Source organism: Pelodiscus sinensis, unplaced genomic scaffold, assembly GCF_049634645.1.
Source record: "Pelodiscus sinensis isolate JC-2024 unplaced genomic scaffold, ASM4963464v1 ctg67, whole genome shotgun sequence".
Classification (NCBI taxonomy): domain Eukaryota; kingdom Metazoa; phylum Chordata; order Testudines; family Trionychidae; genus Pelodiscus; species Pelodiscus sinensis.
This window is the reverse complement of record NW_027465935.1, coordinates 451,824-469,071: the sequence shown is the minus strand read 5'-3', so window position 1 is coordinate 469,071 and position 17,248 is coordinate 451,824. Positions and strand designations below refer to the sequence as shown.

Below are 17,248 nucleotides of genomic sequence, written 5' to 3'. Positions count from 1 at the left end.
CGGGTGCCCAGATGCTACCCGCTGTTTCTCATGTGTGAACTGACTCGCCTTGCGGTCCGCACCGGACTAAAAACCTGGGTTAACTGGAACTGCACCTGTGCTGGATCGCAGCCAGCAAAGCAGTTTTCACACTGTGGTTTTAGCTAGCACCTCTTGCCGACAGCTGTTTGCAGCTTGCCACACAGTTGTCTTCGGGGTTGAAATGTTCCAGGCCAGGCCTTTGCGCTTCTGTGATGATTGGGTGGGTGGTTTTTTGGGTGGTGGTGTGTCACTTTGAAGCAGAGGCAGTGAGCAACACCAAAAAACCCCAAACAAACCACCAAACCCAACCACCAAACCCAAACAACCAAAATCAAAACCTCAAACAAACTCAAACCCAAACAACCAAAACCAAAACCCCAAACAAACCACCAAACCCAAACCAAAAAACCCAAACAAAATCAAAACCTCAAACAAAATCGAACCAAAACCCCAAACAAAATCAAACCCAAACAACCCACCAAACCCAAACAAACAAAAATCGAACCCAAACAAACCAACAACCCCAAACAAACAAAACCAAAAAACCCAAACAAACCACCAAAACCAAAAAAATTAAATAAAAAACCCCAACAAAATGAAACCCAAACAAAACCAAAAACCCAAACAACCCACCAAACCCAAACAAACAAAAATCGAACCCAAACAACCCACCAACCCCAAACAAAATCAAACCCAAACAACCCACCAAACCCAAACAAACAAAAATCGAACCCAAACAAAATCAAACCCAAACAACCCACCAAACCCAAACAAACAAAAATCGAACCCAAACAAACCACCAACCCCAAACAAAATCAAACCCAAACAACCCACCAAACCCAAACAAACAAAAATCGAACCCAAACAACCCACCAACCCCAAACAACCAAAAATCGAACCCAAACAACCCACCAACCCCAAACAACCCACCAAACCCAAACAAAAATCGAACCCAAACAAACCACCAACCCCAAACAACCCACCAAACCCAAACAAACAAAAATCGAACCCAAACAAACCACCAACCCCAAACAAAATCAAACCCAAACAACCCACCAAACCCAAACAAACAAAAATCGAACCCAAACAACCCACCAACCCCAAACAAAAATCGAACCCAAACAAACCAACAACCCCAAACAACCCACCAAACCCAAACAAACAAAAATCGAACCCAAACAAACCAACAACCCCAAACAAACAAAACCAAAAAACCCAAACAAACCACCAAAACCAAAAAAATTAAATAAAAAACCCCAACAAAATGAAACCCAAACAAAACCAAAAACCCAAACAACCCACCAAACCCAAACAAACAAAAATCGAACCCAAACAAACCAACAACCCCAAACAAAATCAAACCCAAACAACCCACCAAACCCAAACAAACAAAAATCGAACCCAAACAACCCACCAAACCCAAACAAAAATCGAACCCAAACAAACCAACAACCCCAAACAACCCACCAAACCCAAACAAACAAAAATCGAACCCAAACAACCCACCAAACCCAAACAAACAAAACCAAAAAACCCAAACAAACCACCAAAACCAAACCAATGAAATAAAAAACCCCAACAAAATGAAACCCAAACAACCCACCAAACTCCAAACAAAGCAAACCTCAAACAAAATCAAACCCCCAACCCCCAAAAAACAAAACCAAAAAACCCCAAACAAACCAACCACCAAACTAAGGGGCTGTGTCTAGACTGGCAAGTTTTTCCGCAAAGGAAAAACTTGCCAGCTGTCTACACTGGCCGCTTGACTTTCCGCAAGAACGCTGACGCTCTCCTGGAAGAAATCAGTGCTGCTTGCGGAAATACGCTGCTGCTCCTGTTTGCGCAAAGGGCCCGTGTAGACAGCTCCGATGTGTTTTGCGCAGAAACGCCCTGCTCGTGAAAATGCCGCTCGGGCCCTTTTTGCGGAAAAGCGCGTCTAGATCGGCACGGACGCTTTTCTGCAAAGAGTGCGTTTGGGGAAACGCGTCCGCGCCGATCCAGACGCTCTGCTCCGTTAAAAGCATTTGCGGAAAATCAGGCCAGTCTAGACGAGACAGAAGCTGTGTCTGCACTGGCCCCCGCGTGTGCAAGAACTCGTGTGGCGGGGGGGGGGCCTCGACCGACCGACCGACTCGCTTCTGGGATATTTGCCAGGACCTTACCCCCCCCCCCAACCATCGATCGTAGCCCGGGGCCACCTGCTCCTCGGGCGGGGGGGGGGTCCCGGGCCGCTTGCCCAGGCAGCTCGGGGCCCTGGGGGGGGGGGGGGGAATCCGGGGGGGCGGGGCTTGGGGGGAGGGGCCGGGTGGGTCGAGACGCGCTCAGCTCCAGGAGGGTGAGTCTGAGCCGGGGGGCGGAGCCTAGCGCGGGGCGGGGCTTGGGAAGGGGTTCAGGGGCGGAGTTTAGCGCGGGCCGGAGTTCGGAGGCGGGGCGAAACTTAGCGCGGGGCGGGGATTGGGTAGGCGTTCGGGGCCTAGCGCGGGGCGGGGCTAGGGCAAGGGCTCGGGGCGGGGCCTATCGCGGGGCGGGGCCCGGGAGGCGCTCGGGGCGGGGCCTAGCGCGGGGCGGGGCTAGGGGAAGGGCTCGGGGGCGGGGCCTAGCGCGGGGGGGCGGGGCTAGGGGAAGGGCTCAGGGCGGGGCCTATCGCGGGGGGGCGGGGCTAGGGGAAGGGCTCGGGGGCGGGGCCTAGCGCGGGGCGGGGCCCGGGAGGCGCTCGGGGCGGGGCCTAGCGCGGGGCGGGGCTAGGGGAAGGGCTCGGGGCCGGGGCCTATCGCGGGGGGGCGGGGCTCGGCAGGCGCTCGGGGCGGGGCCTAGCGCGGGGGGGGCGGGGCTCGGCAGGCGCTCGGGGCGGGACCTAGCGCGGGGGGGCGGGGCTCGGCAGGCGCTCGGGGCGGGGCCTATCGCGGGGGGCGGGGCTCGGCAGGCGCTCGGGGCGGGGCCTAGCGCGGGGCGGGGCTAGGGCTCGGGGGCGGGGCCTATCGCGGGGGGGCGGGGCTCGGCAGGCGCTCGGGGCGGGGCCTATCGCGGGGGGGCGGGGCTCGGCAGGCGCTCGGGGCGGGGCCTATCGCGGGGGGGCGAGGTTCGGCAGGCGCTCGGGGCGGGGCCTAGCGCGGGGCGGGGCTAGGGGAAGGGCTCGGGGGCGGGGCCTAGCGCGGGGGGGCGGGGCTCGGCTGGCGCTCGGGGCGGGGCCTATCGCGGGGGGCGGGGCCCAGGAGGCGCTCGGGGCGGGGCCTATCGCGGGGGGCGGGGCCCGGCAGGCGCTCGGGGCGGGGCCTATCGCGGGGGGGCGGGGCTCGGCAGGCGCTCGGGGCGGGGCCTAGCGCGGGGCGGGGCGGGGCCGCCATGGACCTGCGGATCCTGGAGCGCCCCGTGCGGGTGCTGAGCCTGGCCCGGGCCGGCCTGTGGCGATACACGCACCCGCTGCTCAAGCTGCTGCTGCTGCCGCGCCGCTCCCGGTACCGGCCGGGGCAATGGGGGGGCTGGGCAGGCGGGGCGGGGCGGGGCACGTGGGGGGGTGCAGGGGGAGGCAGGCGGGGCGGGGCGGGGCACGTGGGGGGGTGCAGGGGGAGGCAGGTGGGGTGGGGCGGAGCAGGGGGGAGGCAGGCGGGGCTGGGCGGGGCAGTGGGGTGCAGGGGAGGCGGACGGGTTGGGGGTGCAGGGGGAGCTGGGCGGGGCAATGGGCGGGTTGGGGGTGTAGGGGAGGCGGGTGCGGGAGCTCGGGGGCGGGGCCTAGCGTGGGGCGGGGTTCGGGAGTCTCTGGGGGGCGGGGCCTAGCGCGGGGCAGGGCAGTGGGCGGGTTGGGGGTGTAGGGGAGGCGGGTGGGGGAGCTCGGGGGCGGGGCCTAGCGCGGGGCGGGGCTGGGGGGCAGGGCAGTGGGCGGGTTGGGGGTGGGGGAGCTCGGGGGTGGGGCCTAGCGCGGGGCGAGGCTGGGGAGCAGGGCAATGGGCGGATTGGGGGTGTAGGGGAGGTGGGTGGGGCAATGGGGGGGCCAGGCGGATTGGGAGGTGCAGGGGGAGCAGGGCGGGGCAGTGAGTGGGTTGGGGGGTGCAGGGGAGGCAGGCGAGGCAGTGGGGGGCTGGGTGGGTTGGGAGGTGCAGGGGGCGAGGCAGTGGGGGGGGCTGGGGGCGGGGCAATGGGGGGTCTGGGAAGTGCAGGGGGGCTGGGCTGGTTGGGGGGTGCAGGGGGCTGGGGGCGGGGCAATGGGGGGGCTGGGAGGTGCAGGGGGGCTGGGCGGGTTGGGGGGTGCAGGGGTCTGGGGGCAGGGCAATGGGGGGGCTGGGAGGTGCAGGGGGGCTGGGTGGGTTGGGGGTGCAGGGGGCTGGGGCCGGGGCAATGGGGGGGCTGGGAGGTGCAGGGGGGCTGGGCGGGTTGGGGGTGCAGGGGTCTGGGGGCAGGGCAATGGGGGGGCTGGGAGGTGCAGGGGAGGGGGCGGAGCAGTGGGGACTGGGTGGGTTGGGGGGTGCAGGGGGACGGGCAGGGCAATGGGGGGGCTGGGAGGTGCAGGGGGAGGGGGGAAGAGCAGTGGGGGCTGGGCGGGTTGGGGGGTGCAGGGGGGCGGGTGGGGCAATGGGGGGCTGGGCGGTGCAGGGGGAGGGGGGCAGAGCAGTGGGGGCTGGGCGGGTTGGGGGGTGCAGGGGGCGGGGCGCAGGGCAGTGGGGGGGCTGGGCGGGTTGGGAGGTTCGGGGGCGCAGGGGCACATGACGGCCCAGCTGGGGGACACACGGGGGGGGGGGGCGCGGTGCCTCAGATTGGCTCCTAGGGTGGCTGGAGTCCTGTGGGCCCTTTGTGCACTTCGGGGGGTGGGTGGAAGCTGCGTCGCCCCCCACTCGTGGGGCGAGGGGGAAGCTGTGCCCTCGTGGGGTGGGGCGAGGGGGTCTGTACCCCCCAGTGTCTCAGGGTGGTCGGTAGTGGCTGGGGAGGGGGATCAGTCCCCTCCCGCCCTCCTGCTGGCTGGTTGGGTGGGGCTGGTTCCGTCTCTTCCCCCCCCCCACCCCAGACCCTTTCCCCGATTTCCCCCCCCCCCCCCCCGTTTGCCTTCCCGCAAGCCGCCTCCTTCCCCCACCTCGCTGGGCCGGTGGCGCTCGCCTCGGGACGGTGCCGCCGGCCACGCCCCCCTTCCCTGGTGGGCCTGGCGAAACCCAGGCCCGTCCCTTGTGGGGGGCCCGGCAAGGCCGTTAACCCCCCGGGAGCTCGGGGCCTCCGGCAGGGGGGCCGCACGGCTCCATGAGGCCCCGCCACGAAGTCCCCTCTATCCCGGTAGGTGCAAGTTCTTCAGCCTGACCGAGACCCCCGAGGGCTACACCGTGGTGGTGGACGACGAAGGCTTCCGAGGTCGGTGGGCCCGAGGCGGCCGCGTGTCCCGCCCCCCCCCGATTCGGCCTTCGGGTGCCCCCCCCCGGCCGGCCCCGTTGGATTTTCAACCTCGCCGAAAGCCGGGGAGATTCGCTGGCGGATGGGGATGGGGGGAGGATCCGCACCCAAATTATTCCGCAGGGATGGAGGAGTTTCGGGGGGGGGGGGGGGGTGCACTAGCTGAATCCGGGCCCCAGGGCGGTGGGGGGTGGGGGCGGGGCACGGTCTGCAGTCCGAGGCTTCTCAACCGGTCCTAGTGGCTCGTGGGAATGCCGGGAAGGTCCCGGGCCAGTGCCGTGCAGCCGGCGCCGCCCCGTGCCTCAGTTTCCCCTCGGCGCGGCGGGTCTCAGGCGGGATCCTGTCGGCCTTTCAGAGCTGTCCCCCTCCGAGTTCCTGCAGGAGGCCGCCTCCCCCTGGCTGGTGCTGAACGTGCTGGCCAACGGCCGGTCGGCCACCGGCTCCCAGGCCGTGGGCGTCACGAAGCTGGCCAAGTCGGTCCTGGCCCCGCTGGCCGAGCACCACGTCTCGGTGCTGATGCTCTCCACCTACCAGACGGACTTCATCCTGGTGAGCCCCCGCTTGGGCGTGCTCGGGACCTTCCTCTCCCCCCCCCGCCCCCCCCGCCGCCGCCCCCGGTGCCTGCTGGAGGGGGGGGACGGAGAACTAGGCGGGAGCCAGCGGGGCGAGCGCTGAGCTCTCGCGCCCCCGGCCAGGTGCGGGAGAAGGACCTGCCGGTGGTGATCGCCACGTTGGCGGGCGAGTTCGACATCTACCGGGAGGTGGCGGGCGAGGCTGTGCCCGTGGGCCGGGCCGACGCGAGCGACGGCGTCTCCAAACCCAGGCCCGGTGAGTCCAGCGCGGGCTTTGAGGGGAAAGACTCCGCTGTTCTGCTTCCCCGGCCACCTGTGGAACTCCTCGCCGCAGGATGTAGGTGCTGATTCCGGCCCCGCTCTGTTCCCTGAGCCCAAGCTTTTCCCGATGGCCCGAGGAGCACAGTGGTGCCACCAGAGGGCGCTGCCGCCTTAATTTGGGCTTCCTCCCAGGAACACCTTGCTATGCCCCCCCGAAGCGGGCAGGGGGCAGAACCCGCCTGGGCCCGGGTCAATCCCCCACGCGGCCCGCTGGCTCCGTTCTACTCGCTCCTTAGCACGGCTGCCGTGCGGGAGCGATTCATAAACCGGGCACTTCTCAGCTCGGCAAAGAGACGCCTCCGGGGGGGGGGGGATAGGCGAGGGGGACTATCAAATCACGATTTACTTGCTCCACCCACACAAGAACTCGGGGGTCCCCAACACTGAACAGGCCCGAAGGCGTCAAGCCAACCCGAGGGAGTTTTGTTTCCCCCGGCGACCTGCGGAACTCCTCGCCGCAGGATGCTGCCACGCCCAGGACTCGAGCCGAGTTCCCAAAAGACCGGGCTCAATTCATGGTCCACCGACGCTGATGAGCCGGGAGGGTGGCCCTGGCCTCTCAGAAGCTGGACGTCGGCCACAGGGGAGGGCTCGTGGGACGTCCCCTGTTCCGTTCGCTCCCTGGTTTTCGGTCTGTCGAGGGTCGAGCCGGCGCCCGGCCCTCGCGAGCCGCTGGGGGAGTCCCAGGCCGGTCGGGGCTCGCTGAGCAATTGCAAACCACTGTGTTCCCCCCCCCCCCCCGCAGCCGCCAGCCCCACCGTGCACCCGGTGCAGAGCCCCCAGAACCGCTTCTGCATCTTGACCGTGGCTCCTGACAGTCTGCCGGCCATCGCCACCGTGCTGCTGGAGGTCCTGTTCTACTCGCAGAGGTGGGTGGCGGCCCGGGGGGGGGGGGGCTGCAGGACCTCAAGGGGGGGTCTGCAGGACCTCGAGGGGGGGTCTGCCTGTCCTGCCAGGACCTCGGGGAGCTGCAGGACCTCGAGGGGGGGTCTGCCAGTCCTGCCAGGACCTCGGGGGGCTGCCTGTCCTGCCAGGACCTCGGGGGGCTGCAGGACCTCGGGGGGGGGGGGCTGCCTGTCCTGCCAGGACCTCGGGGGGCTGCAGGACCTCGAGGGGGGGGCTGCCTGTCCTGCCAGGACCTCGGGGAGCTGCAGGACCTCGAGGGGGGGGGGGGTCTGCCTGTCCTGCCAGGACCTCGGGGGGCTGCAGGACCTCTGGGGGGGGGGTCTGCCTGTCCAGCCAGGACCTCGGGGGGCTGCAGGACCTCTGGGGGGGGCTGCCTGTCCTGCCAGGACCTCGGGAGGCTGCAGGACCTCTGGGGGGGGGCTGCCTGTCCTGCCAGGACCTCGGGGAGCTGCAGGACCTCTGGGGGGGGCTGCCTGTCCAGCCAGGACCTCGGGGAGCTGCAGGATCTCGGGGGGGGGGGGGTCTGCCGGTCCTGCCAGGACCTTGCGGGGGGCTGCCTGTCCTGCCAGGACCTCGGGGGTCTGCCTGTCTTGCCAGGACCTCGGGGGGCTGCAGGACCTCTGGGGGGGGCTGCCTGTCCAGCCAGGACCTCGGGGGGCTGCAGGACCTCTGGGGGGGGGCTGCCTGTCCTGCCAGGACCTCGGGGGGCTGCAGGACCTTGGGGGGGGGGGCTGCCTGTCCTGCCAGGACCTCGGGGAGCTGCAGGACCTCGGGGGGGGGCTGCCTGTCCTGCCAGGACCTCGGGGGGGGCTGCAGGACCTCGGGGGGGGCTGCCTGTCCTGCCAGGACCTCGGGGAGCTGCAGGACCTCTGGGGGGGGGGGGGCGCTGCCTGTCCTGCCAGGACCTCGGGGAGCTGCAGGACCTCGGGGGGGGGCTGCCTGTCCTGCCAGGACCTCGGGGAGCTGCAGGACCTCGGGGGGGGCTGCCTGTCCTGCCAGGACCTCGGGGAGCTGCAGGACCTCGGGGGGGGGGCTGCCTGTCCTGCCAGGACCTCGGGGAGCTGCAGGACCTCGCGGGGGAGCTGCCTGTCCTGCCAGGACCTCGGGGAGCTGCAGGACCTCGGGGGGGGGGGGGGGGCGGAGGTCTGCCTGCCCCGCCAGGACCACGGCTTCGCCAGCCAAGGGGAGGGTTCCCGGAAGCTGCGTCTCCGCCGTGGAGCCCAAAGCTCCACCCACCTCGCGACGAACCCGGTGTCTCCGCAGCCCTGCGAAGGAGCCGGCCCTCGAGACCATCCGCTTCTTCGCCTTCTCTCTCATCGAGGGCTACATCTCCATCGTCATGGACGCTGAGACCCAGAAGAAGTAGGTCCCGTCCGGCCCGGGGGGCGAGGGAGGGAGTGCTTGGCCCGGGCGGGGCGGGGCTGCTTCATGGGCGTGACGGACTCGGTGAAACCTTCCAGGTTCCCCAGCGACCTGCTGTTGACCAGCTCTTCGGGGGAGCTCTGGAGGATGGTGAGGATCGGCGGGCAGCCGCTCGGCTTCGGTAAGTGGCCCCCCCTCAGCCTGCAGCGTGTGCTTTGGCGGGTGGTGCACATCCGGTGCACGGCACAAAATTTAATCCGCACCGGGGTGGCCAATATTAGCAGGGCCTTTGGCCATCCCCGCGGGACCCTTCCCCCTTTGCTATGGGGCTTGCGGCTCGGGCGCGGAGGCGGGTGTGTGGGGCAGGACCGGACCCCGGTGCCTCGGCGTGACGCCTGCCTCGGTTTCCCTCCGGCAGACGAGTGCGGGATCGTGGCTCAGATCGCGGCGCCGCTGGCCGCCGCGGACATCTCCGCCTATTACATCAGCACCTTCAACTTCGACCACGCCCTGGTACGTCGGCTCCTTCCCTGTCTGCCTCTCCTTTTCCGGGGCGGGTCGGCCCAGCGTGGGGCGGGACTTCCTGTCTCTGCTTCCCTCCCCCCGCCAGGTCCCGGAAGACGAGATCGAGAGCGTCATCGGGCTGCTCCACCGACGCCAGGACGCGGGGGGCGCCGCCCGGGCGCTCTGACCCGGCCCGCCGGAGAACACTCCACCCTCCCACGCCGGCGGGGGGCGCCCCTGGGGGCTCGAACTGCTCTAGCGCCGACCCGGAGCCGCCTCCGGATCCGTTTCCGCCGGGTCCCCCCTTGGGAGCCGAGTCCCACCGGGACCCTCCGCCCTGTTCGGAGCCGGCGGGTTTTGTTTTCCGGGGGGCTGGGAGCCGTGGGGCTACCCCCCACATCTGAAGGATGCCGGGGGGGCTGTCGGTGGTCGGTTCTTTCCTTCCTGGGCCGGGGCTGCCGTAGAAGAGACGCCGGCCGGTGACTACGCGGGAGCGGCCGGGACGGGCCCAGCCCGGCGAGACGGTGTTGAGAAGTGTGGGGCCTGCCGGCGTCGCTTCTTGGCCCCCCGGCTGGGCGTGGGGGGCAGCGGTTCGGAGCTCGCGGGGGGGGCGTTTTCTGCCAATAAATCGGCCTCGCGGCACAGCCGGCGGGGGCTGCCTGTTGTCCTGTCCCAGCCCCAAACCAGAAACCTGGCTCCCCTACGCCTGTGGGGTGCCCCCAGCTGTCCCGGTGTGGGGGGCAGCCACCACCGCCTGGGGGCAAAGGGGGGGTCCTTCCCCCGGGCTGCCCCGCTCGGGAGCCCTAAATGCCCAAGGAGCGGGCAGCTGGCGTGAGTCCTCCACCTTCCCAGAGGCCTTTGCTCTAGAGCAGGGTCCAATCGCAGCTGGCGTGAGTCCTCCACCTTCCCAGAGGCCTTTGCTCTGGAGCCAGGGGCCAATCGCAGCTGGCGTGAGTCCTCCACCTTCCCAGAGGCCTTTGCTCTGGAGCTAGGGTCCAAACGCAGCTGGCGTGAGTCCTCCACCTTCCCAGAGGCCTTTGCTCTGGAGCCAGGGTCCAAACGCAGCTGGCGTGAGTCCTCCACCTTCCCAGAGGCCTTTGCTCTGGAGCTAGGGTCCAAACGCAGCTGGCGTGAGTCCTCCACCTTCCCAGAGGCCTTTGCTCTAGAGCAGGGTCCAATCGCAGCTGGCGTGAGTCCTCCACCTTCCCAGAGGCCTTTGCTCTGGAGCCAGGGGCCAATCGCAGCTGGCGTGAGTCCTCCACCTTCCCAGAGGCCTTTGCTCTGGAGCCAGCGTCCAATCGCAGCTGGCGTGAGTCCTCCACCTTCCCAGAGGCCTTTGCTCTGGAGCCAGGGGCCAATCGCAGCTGGCGTGAGTCCTCCACCTTCCCAGAGGCCTTTGCTCTGGAGCCAGGGGCCAATCGCAGCTGGCGTGAGTCCTCCACCTTCCCAGAGGCCTTTGCACTGGGGGAGGGTCCAATCACAGCCAGGCGGGGAGGGTGGGGGGTGGAAATCCATTTTCGAAGCTGACCCCCCCCCTTTCTGTTCCTGCTGATGTTGGGCCCGGCCGAAGCCCGATTCTCGGTTCCTGGCGTGCGAGGGCAAGCGTGTGTCACGCCCCCTCACCTGCTTGTGCGCCGTCCTCTCGCACGGAGTGATCGCACGCCCCCTCCTCCCCCCACCCCTCCGTGGAAGGGAGATACCCCGGGTCGTACCATCTGACCCGGCTCTCCCTGTGGTCGGGCGTTTCTCAGCTCGGTTACCACCCGCCGCTCCCCCCCGTTCGCCGCACGCTCGGCAGCCTGCGGCCGGAAAGGGGGGGGCTGTGGGGGGGGGGTGGCTGCCGCGGTTTCCCCGGAGCTCGGCTGGGTGGGGTCGGCAGGAGGAAACGGCCGCCGCAGGGCCGGGCTAGAACATCCTGCCACCAGCCTCCTGGGCCTGCCATGGAGGTTTAGTCGCAGCCTGCCTCGGTTTCCCCTGCCATGGGGGTCTGGTCTCAGCCTGCCTCGGTTTCCCCTGCCGTGGGGGTTTTAGTTGCAGCCTCCTTCGGTTTCCCATGGCGTGGTCTGGTCTCAGCCTGCCTCGGTTTCCCCTGCCGTGGGGCGTGATCTGGTCTCGGCCTGCCTCGGTTTCCCCTGCTGTGAGGGGGTCTAGTCTCAGCCTGCCTCAACTTCCCCTGCCCTGGGGGGAGGGTGTCTGGTGTCAGTCAGCCTGCCTAGGTTTCCCCTGCTGTGAGGGGGTCTAGTCTCAGCCTGCCTCAATTTCCTCTGCCATGGCGGGGTGTCTCTGGTGTCATCCTGCCTTGGTTTCCCCTGCCCTGGGGGGAGAGTGTCTGGTGTCAGCCTGCCTCGGTTTCCCCTGCTGTGTGGGGGGCTTTCTGGTGTCAGCTTGCATTGGTTTCCCCTGCCATGTGGTGTGTGCGTCTGGTGTCAGCCTGTCTCAATTTCCTCTGCCACGGGGGGGGGAGGGGAGGGGAGTCTAGTCTCAGCCTGCCTCGGTTTCCCCTGAGGCAGGAATCCGGAGTCTCTGTGGCCATCTGCACTGGGCCCTTGGGGGCTGAGTAGCCCCTGCATTGGCCACTCCTGGGGCAAGGGGCGATTTTCTTGCTGCATCCTCTGGAAGGGGCCTCGTGAGGTCACCAAGCACCGAGACCGGCCCTCGAGGTGGCACTGAGCACCATCTCGGTCATCGAGACCGTCTTCTGTGGAGGCGTGAGGGTGGCCGTCCCCATGCTTGTGCCCGGCTCTGAGAGGCCGTGCCCTCCCTGCCCTACGCAGCCGGCTCCTGCCCTGAGTAGGGGACATTTTCCAAGCCCAGGGTACAGCCGTTGAGACGTCTCTCCTGGGTCTCACCCTAGGGAAGCACCGTGCCCCGTTTACCCCTCCTGAGACTGAGTGAGCTGCCGAACGGCTGTGGCCAAGGCATCCCCCTTCCTGTTTTCCAGACCCTGTAGCTCTCCAAGCAGGCAGGTCAAACGATGGCAGTATCAACCACTGGTCAGAGCTGTGCGTGTTTACAGAGACTGGCCCGTTGGACACACGGACTCTAGAGGCGAGAGCGACAAGCCAGGCCCATCTCTGCTACAATGTGATGTCCTTGCAGTTGCGCAATTCAGCCACTAGATGGCTCTCTGTTCTCTGAAGAGGGCCAGACCAGGGTGGCGAACAAAGGAGACCTAGCTGGAACTCAAGCTGGGTGGTGGCTTTTTCAGAAGCTGCTCTTGTTGCCGAGGCGTCTTCTTTTCAGACCACAACTGGACGGAAGGCCCCACGCGGGGCCTGATTCGCCACTGCCGTAGGGCGTAAGGGCGACATTGCCTTTGGCTTGGGGGTTAGTCCTTGCTCAGCTCGTAGATTAGCAACACAGGTGATGAGAGATCAGCCTGAGTAATCCACACACCTCCTGGGCGCGGTCGCTGTCCCGCAGACCGCTTACGGCATTGGCTCCACAGCAGTGTCTTTTCAACTGTGCGCTGTGGAGAATAAGGGAGTTCAAAATGGCCGCCCTTAAAGGGGCAGGCGATTTTTTTTGGCTGCCCTTAAAGGGGCAGGCGATTTTTTTTTTTTTTTTGGCTCAACAAAAAAATCCTCGGTGTTCCTCATTTAAAAAAAAAAATTGTGTGGTGTTTCTCGGTCTTAACGTGTTTAAGAAACGCTGCTCCACAGCCTGCGACGTAGGCAGGCCGCATTCTGCAGCCCGGTGTGAATCGAATGGCATGCCATCGATGGCTGGGCGGGGGGATGGCTTCCCGCGGCCGGTGCACCATTTAAAAATAATTGATCCCTGAAATGCCGACAGCGGGGAGCAGCTGATTCAAAAGCCCCCGCCTCCAAAACGGCCGGGCCTACGTGAGCGGAGCCAGGTGCTCGCTGGCCGCTCCTTGGCAAGTTTTTCCCTCCGCAGCCCTGGAGTTCCTGTGAAATCCGTGGGCTCCTTCCTTCCGCTATCTCGCTGCCGTTTCCAGAGTCATCGGGCAGCCGGTGACGTCGGCCAAGAACCCGCCGGCGCTATTTTTAACCAAGCCTGGGTGTCGAAACCTCAGCCCTGCCCCGCTTCGAGCTTGATTCTGGGTCAGGCCATGTAACCGAAAGGCTTTGACCTCAGAGGAAAACCGAGACTTCCTTCTCTCTTTCGGGAGGCAGGGCGGAGAGACGAGGGATCAGAGTCAATTTGTGTTGCGCTGAGATGCTGGTGCAGAAGCCCCCTGTACCGTCTCGAGAACGGCATGGGCGTGGTGGAACGTCTGCGCCTCTCCCCACTGGCCCTGCGATCAGCCGGTGGGTCCCATCAGCTGACTTCGCTGCTTGCAGTTACACCGCTCAGCCGCTAGATGGCTCTCTGAGCTCTGAAGAGGGCCAGACCGGGGTGGTCAACAAAGGAGACTTAGCTGGAACTCAAGCTGTGCAGGAGCTGGGGTGTGGCTCTTTCATCCGCTGCTCTTGTTCCTGCAGCCAATTAGAGAAGCTGATCTGTGCTGGGTAGGTTGGATCTTCTCCAGGTGGTGTCTGGGGGAAGGTTGCGCCTCTCCTTGTCTTTGGGGGGCTGTGGGGAGGAGGTAGAGAGGGGTTCCCAAACTCAGAGGCCCGGAGGTGCGGTCGTGGGTCAGGTAAAGGCAGTGAGGTGCAGAGAACAGCCGTTGGCCTAGCTGGATCTGGAGTAGAGGGTGGATCCAGGTTCCTCTGCCAACCACGAGGAGGTAATGACGTGGAAGACCACCTGGGGGTGCTAGGTACGTCCCCTGGAACGGGGACCCATTTCAGGGACCGGCCATGGGGCTAAGCCCCCGAGAGGATGCGGTAGTAGGGTGACCACATGTCCCGGGTTCCTATGTGCCCCAGCCCACCACGTAAGTGGCACCAAATGCCTCTCGTCTCGTCAGCCTGCCCTGCCATGGGTCTCAGGAGAGGGGTTATGGGGCCAGACCCCAGTTCACCCTCTAGGCAGGAGGGGAGGTGGTTCCTGGAGTGAGTGGGGAGAAACCGAGGCAAGGAAACAGCTGGAAGAGGCAGCCGCCTGAGCTAACCCCCAGAATTGCCACGCCAAGGTGAGCACCGCAACTGGTCACACTTGGTGGCAAAAGCGGGCAGTTGCCTTCAAATTGAAAGGTCTTTTGAGGACGGGGCCCGACAAGATCCCCGCCGTTCGGGCTGGAGGGTAGGCTCCCGCACCTCCCCCCAAGGGGCCCTCACAGAGACGGAGTGTTTCTTAAACTGTGTTCGGCGGTACAGCGGTGTGCTGTGGAGAACAGCATTCAAAATGGCCGCCTTAAAGGGGCAGCTGACTTTTTTTTTTTTTTGGCTCAATAAAAAAATCCTTGGTGGTCCTTATTTTTAAAAAATTGTTTGGTGTTCCTTAGCCTTAAAAGTTGAAGAAACATGGCCTGGGGGGAGGCAGCAGGGGTGGGCCCTTGCCATGGCGGAGGAGGAACAGATGTTTGGGAACAGACCGAGACTGGGAGGGAGGGGGGAGGAGCCAAAGTGTTTCTCCAAATCGGTCTGGGGGAGCAGCTGGAAGAGCCTGCAGGCGAGAGGCAGAAGGTGTTACGAGGGGGGGGGGATTGGGCGGGGCGATTTGGGGGCAGGAGGCCTGGAGAGGGAGTTCTCCTCGTTCGAGGGAAGGAAGGGGTCCCGTGCAGGAAGACGGTCTGGCGGGAGAAGGGCTCTATCACGAGGCCGTGGTCAGAGCTAGGGACGGGTCGGGGTACGAGGCAAGAGCCGAGGGAGCCCGTAAGGACGGTGACAACGTCCCTTAGGCCCGGGGGTCGGGGGAAGCCAGTGAGCGGAAGCCGAGAAGTCGCTCTCCCTTTTCTCCTGCCCGAGGACTGGAACCGGGAAAAGTCGGCGGGCGCCCAGCCTCCCGATAAAAGCCCGAGGTGACCGCCGCCCGGAAGGAGCTCGGAGTGACTTTCTCGGCCCGGGAGCCCTGCGGTTACAAGGGCTAGCGTTGGCCACGAACCGGCAGGAGACCTCAGAAGTTGGAGGCTTGGGTGCGGCAAACTGACCAGCCGAGAGAGCAAGCCCCGGACTGGGGTGGCCCACTGAGGCAGGGACAAAACAGGAAGCCAGCCCCTCACCCCGCTGGGGCTCGCTCCCCTTCCTGTCCCCATCCTGGTGCACCCGCCCCAGAAAAATGGACCCTGCAGACCACTCCTGGGGCCATTTCAGGATTGTAATGGTGCAGAAGGGGAAACTGAGGCACGAGGCCTTTCCCCACGGGCGCTAGCAGAGTTTGAGGAACTTGGCGTTTGTTGGGGTCCTGGCCAATTCTGCCCCTCCTGCTCTTTACTCCTGGACGTTCTCGTCCCCCGCGGGGGTCTACTATGTAAATTCCCGCCGGGGTGAAATGAACCCCCCCGGTGAAATATATGAGAACATCAGATCGGTTTAAAAACGGGAGGTGTTGATGCTTGAGAAAATCAGGCCAACGTGGGACCTGAAAGCCTTTACGTATTAAGGGAGGGTGGGTATAAAGAGGCCAGCAGTGACCAATGGTTCTACTGGAGGTTGGCCCTGAAGGGATGAGCTTCACGGCCAACCTGTGGAACTCCTCGCCGCAGGATGTGGTGAAGACTAGGACTTCCGCAGGGTTCAAAAAAGAGCTGGATCGATTCACGGAGGCGAGGTCCCTTAGTGGATGGGTAGGAATGGGCGGTCCCTCGTCTCGGTTTGTCTGGATATGGATGACGGGGGAGGGTTCACACGAGGGTTCCCTGTTGTGTTCCCTCCCTCTGGGGCACCTACGTAAGAACACCAGAACGGCCAGAGTGCATCAGATCAAAGGTCCATCCAGCCCAGTATCCTGTCTGCTGACAGTGGCCGATGCCCGACGCCCCAGCTGGAAGGATCACAACAGATAATCCTCACGTGATCCGTCCCCTGTCAGAGAAACTGAGGCGAGGGACACCCTTCCTACCCATCCTGGCAAATAGCCACTGCTGGACCTCACCTCCACCAATCTATCTGGCTCTTTTTTGCATCCCGTTCAAGTTCTGGCCTTCGCCGCATCCTGCGGCGAGGAGTTCCACAGGTCGAACCACCAGCGCAAATTCCATGCTTCCAGCTGCTTGTAGCAGGCTCCTGGGCGGGGAAGCTGGCTGCTTGCCACCGACCTCGCCCGACAGCTGTGGAAAATGACGGCGCTGCACCAAGAGCAATCCAGTGTCGGCGGGGTGAGGTTCAGAGCAGCAAGACGTGTTGAATACTGAGACGTTGGCCTTATGGTGTCTTCTCTGTCATCTTGTCCCATTGGCTGCCTCTTTGGAGCAGCGGCTGTCTTAAATTCAGAGTGTGCTGGAATTATTTAACCTCCGAGCAAGGACACTATCTGCTGTTGATTTCCAGAGCCTAACTACGTCTTTGTAGTTGGGGCCAGACGTAACCACCAGCAGGGGGATTTGAACCAGGGACCTCAGGAGTGTAGTACAGGTGCTTTTACAGGTGGAGCTATGAAGGCGGCTGACGCCTAGCTTTGGCTGTAGATCTCTCTTGTTCGTCTCGCTCGCTGTACGTGCCCCTACGTGGGACCACGAGCCACGCAGGGCGTGTGGGTCACGCACGCTGGAGGCGTGAGCAGGGCCACACTGGGGACACCATAGCACGCGGCCGCCAGCCTGGCTGCACTTGCCGCAGGCGGCCCTCGAGAAGAAGCCAGCTTGGTTTGCAAAGAGGTAAACTGAGGCACGGCGCAGGCACGCCGGGGAGCGGCCGATGCACGTCTCAAATGCTACTGCCTGAGTTTAAACGCCAGCCTGGGTCCTTGGGGACAGGGTGGATTAGGAGCCAGCCACGCTGGGGTTCCTAAGGAGACCCCTCTCCGATTTCAGTGGGGTTTAGTCGTTTTCTGAATCCCTAAGCAAGCTGGGGTCTCGTTTCGGCAGGAGGAAGTTGGGCAGCGCGGGGGAAATAGGGGGTGGCTTTGACCCGGCTTTAGGAAAAACAAAGGAGTCCAAAAAGCATTACCCTGCCTCTCGGCACCGGTCTCATGATCTCGGCTGTTTTGCGAAAGCCGTAATCAGCTTCCTCTTGAGAAATGTGACCGTCTTTCCTGCAGCCCGCCCATAAAGAGGACTCTTTCAACACGCCAGTCAGGAGACGGCATGAGAGCCGCGCCGCTTGGCTTAAAAAAAGAACGGCGACGCCGAGCGCAGGCGAGGAGACGCGTGGCGCGGCAAACCGCTTTCGTGGCGCAGACAC

The 17,248-nt window shown here is 64.6% G+C and overlaps 1 protein-coding gene across 1 annotated transcript; it reads left to right on the top strand.

Annotated features, from left to right (window-relative positions):
* Positions 1-3,313: 3,313 nt before the first annotated feature.
* CASTOR1 (cytosolic arginine sensor for mTORC1 subunit 1) lies at positions 3,314-9,708 on the top strand. Its single transcript, XM_075916986.1, has 9 exons — positions 3,314-3,479; positions 5,285-5,355; positions 5,750-5,943; positions 6,090-6,222; positions 7,033-7,156; positions 8,457-8,555; positions 8,654-8,736; positions 8,974-9,068; positions 9,166-9,708. Exons 1-9 carry the CDS (start codon positions 3,367-3,369, stop codon positions 9,244-9,246), a joined length of 993 nt encoding a protein of 330 aa, XP_075773101.1. The 5' UTR covers positions 3,314-3,366; the 3' UTR covers positions 9,247-9,708.
* The last annotated feature ends 7,540 nt before the right edge of the window (positions 9,709-17,248 follow it).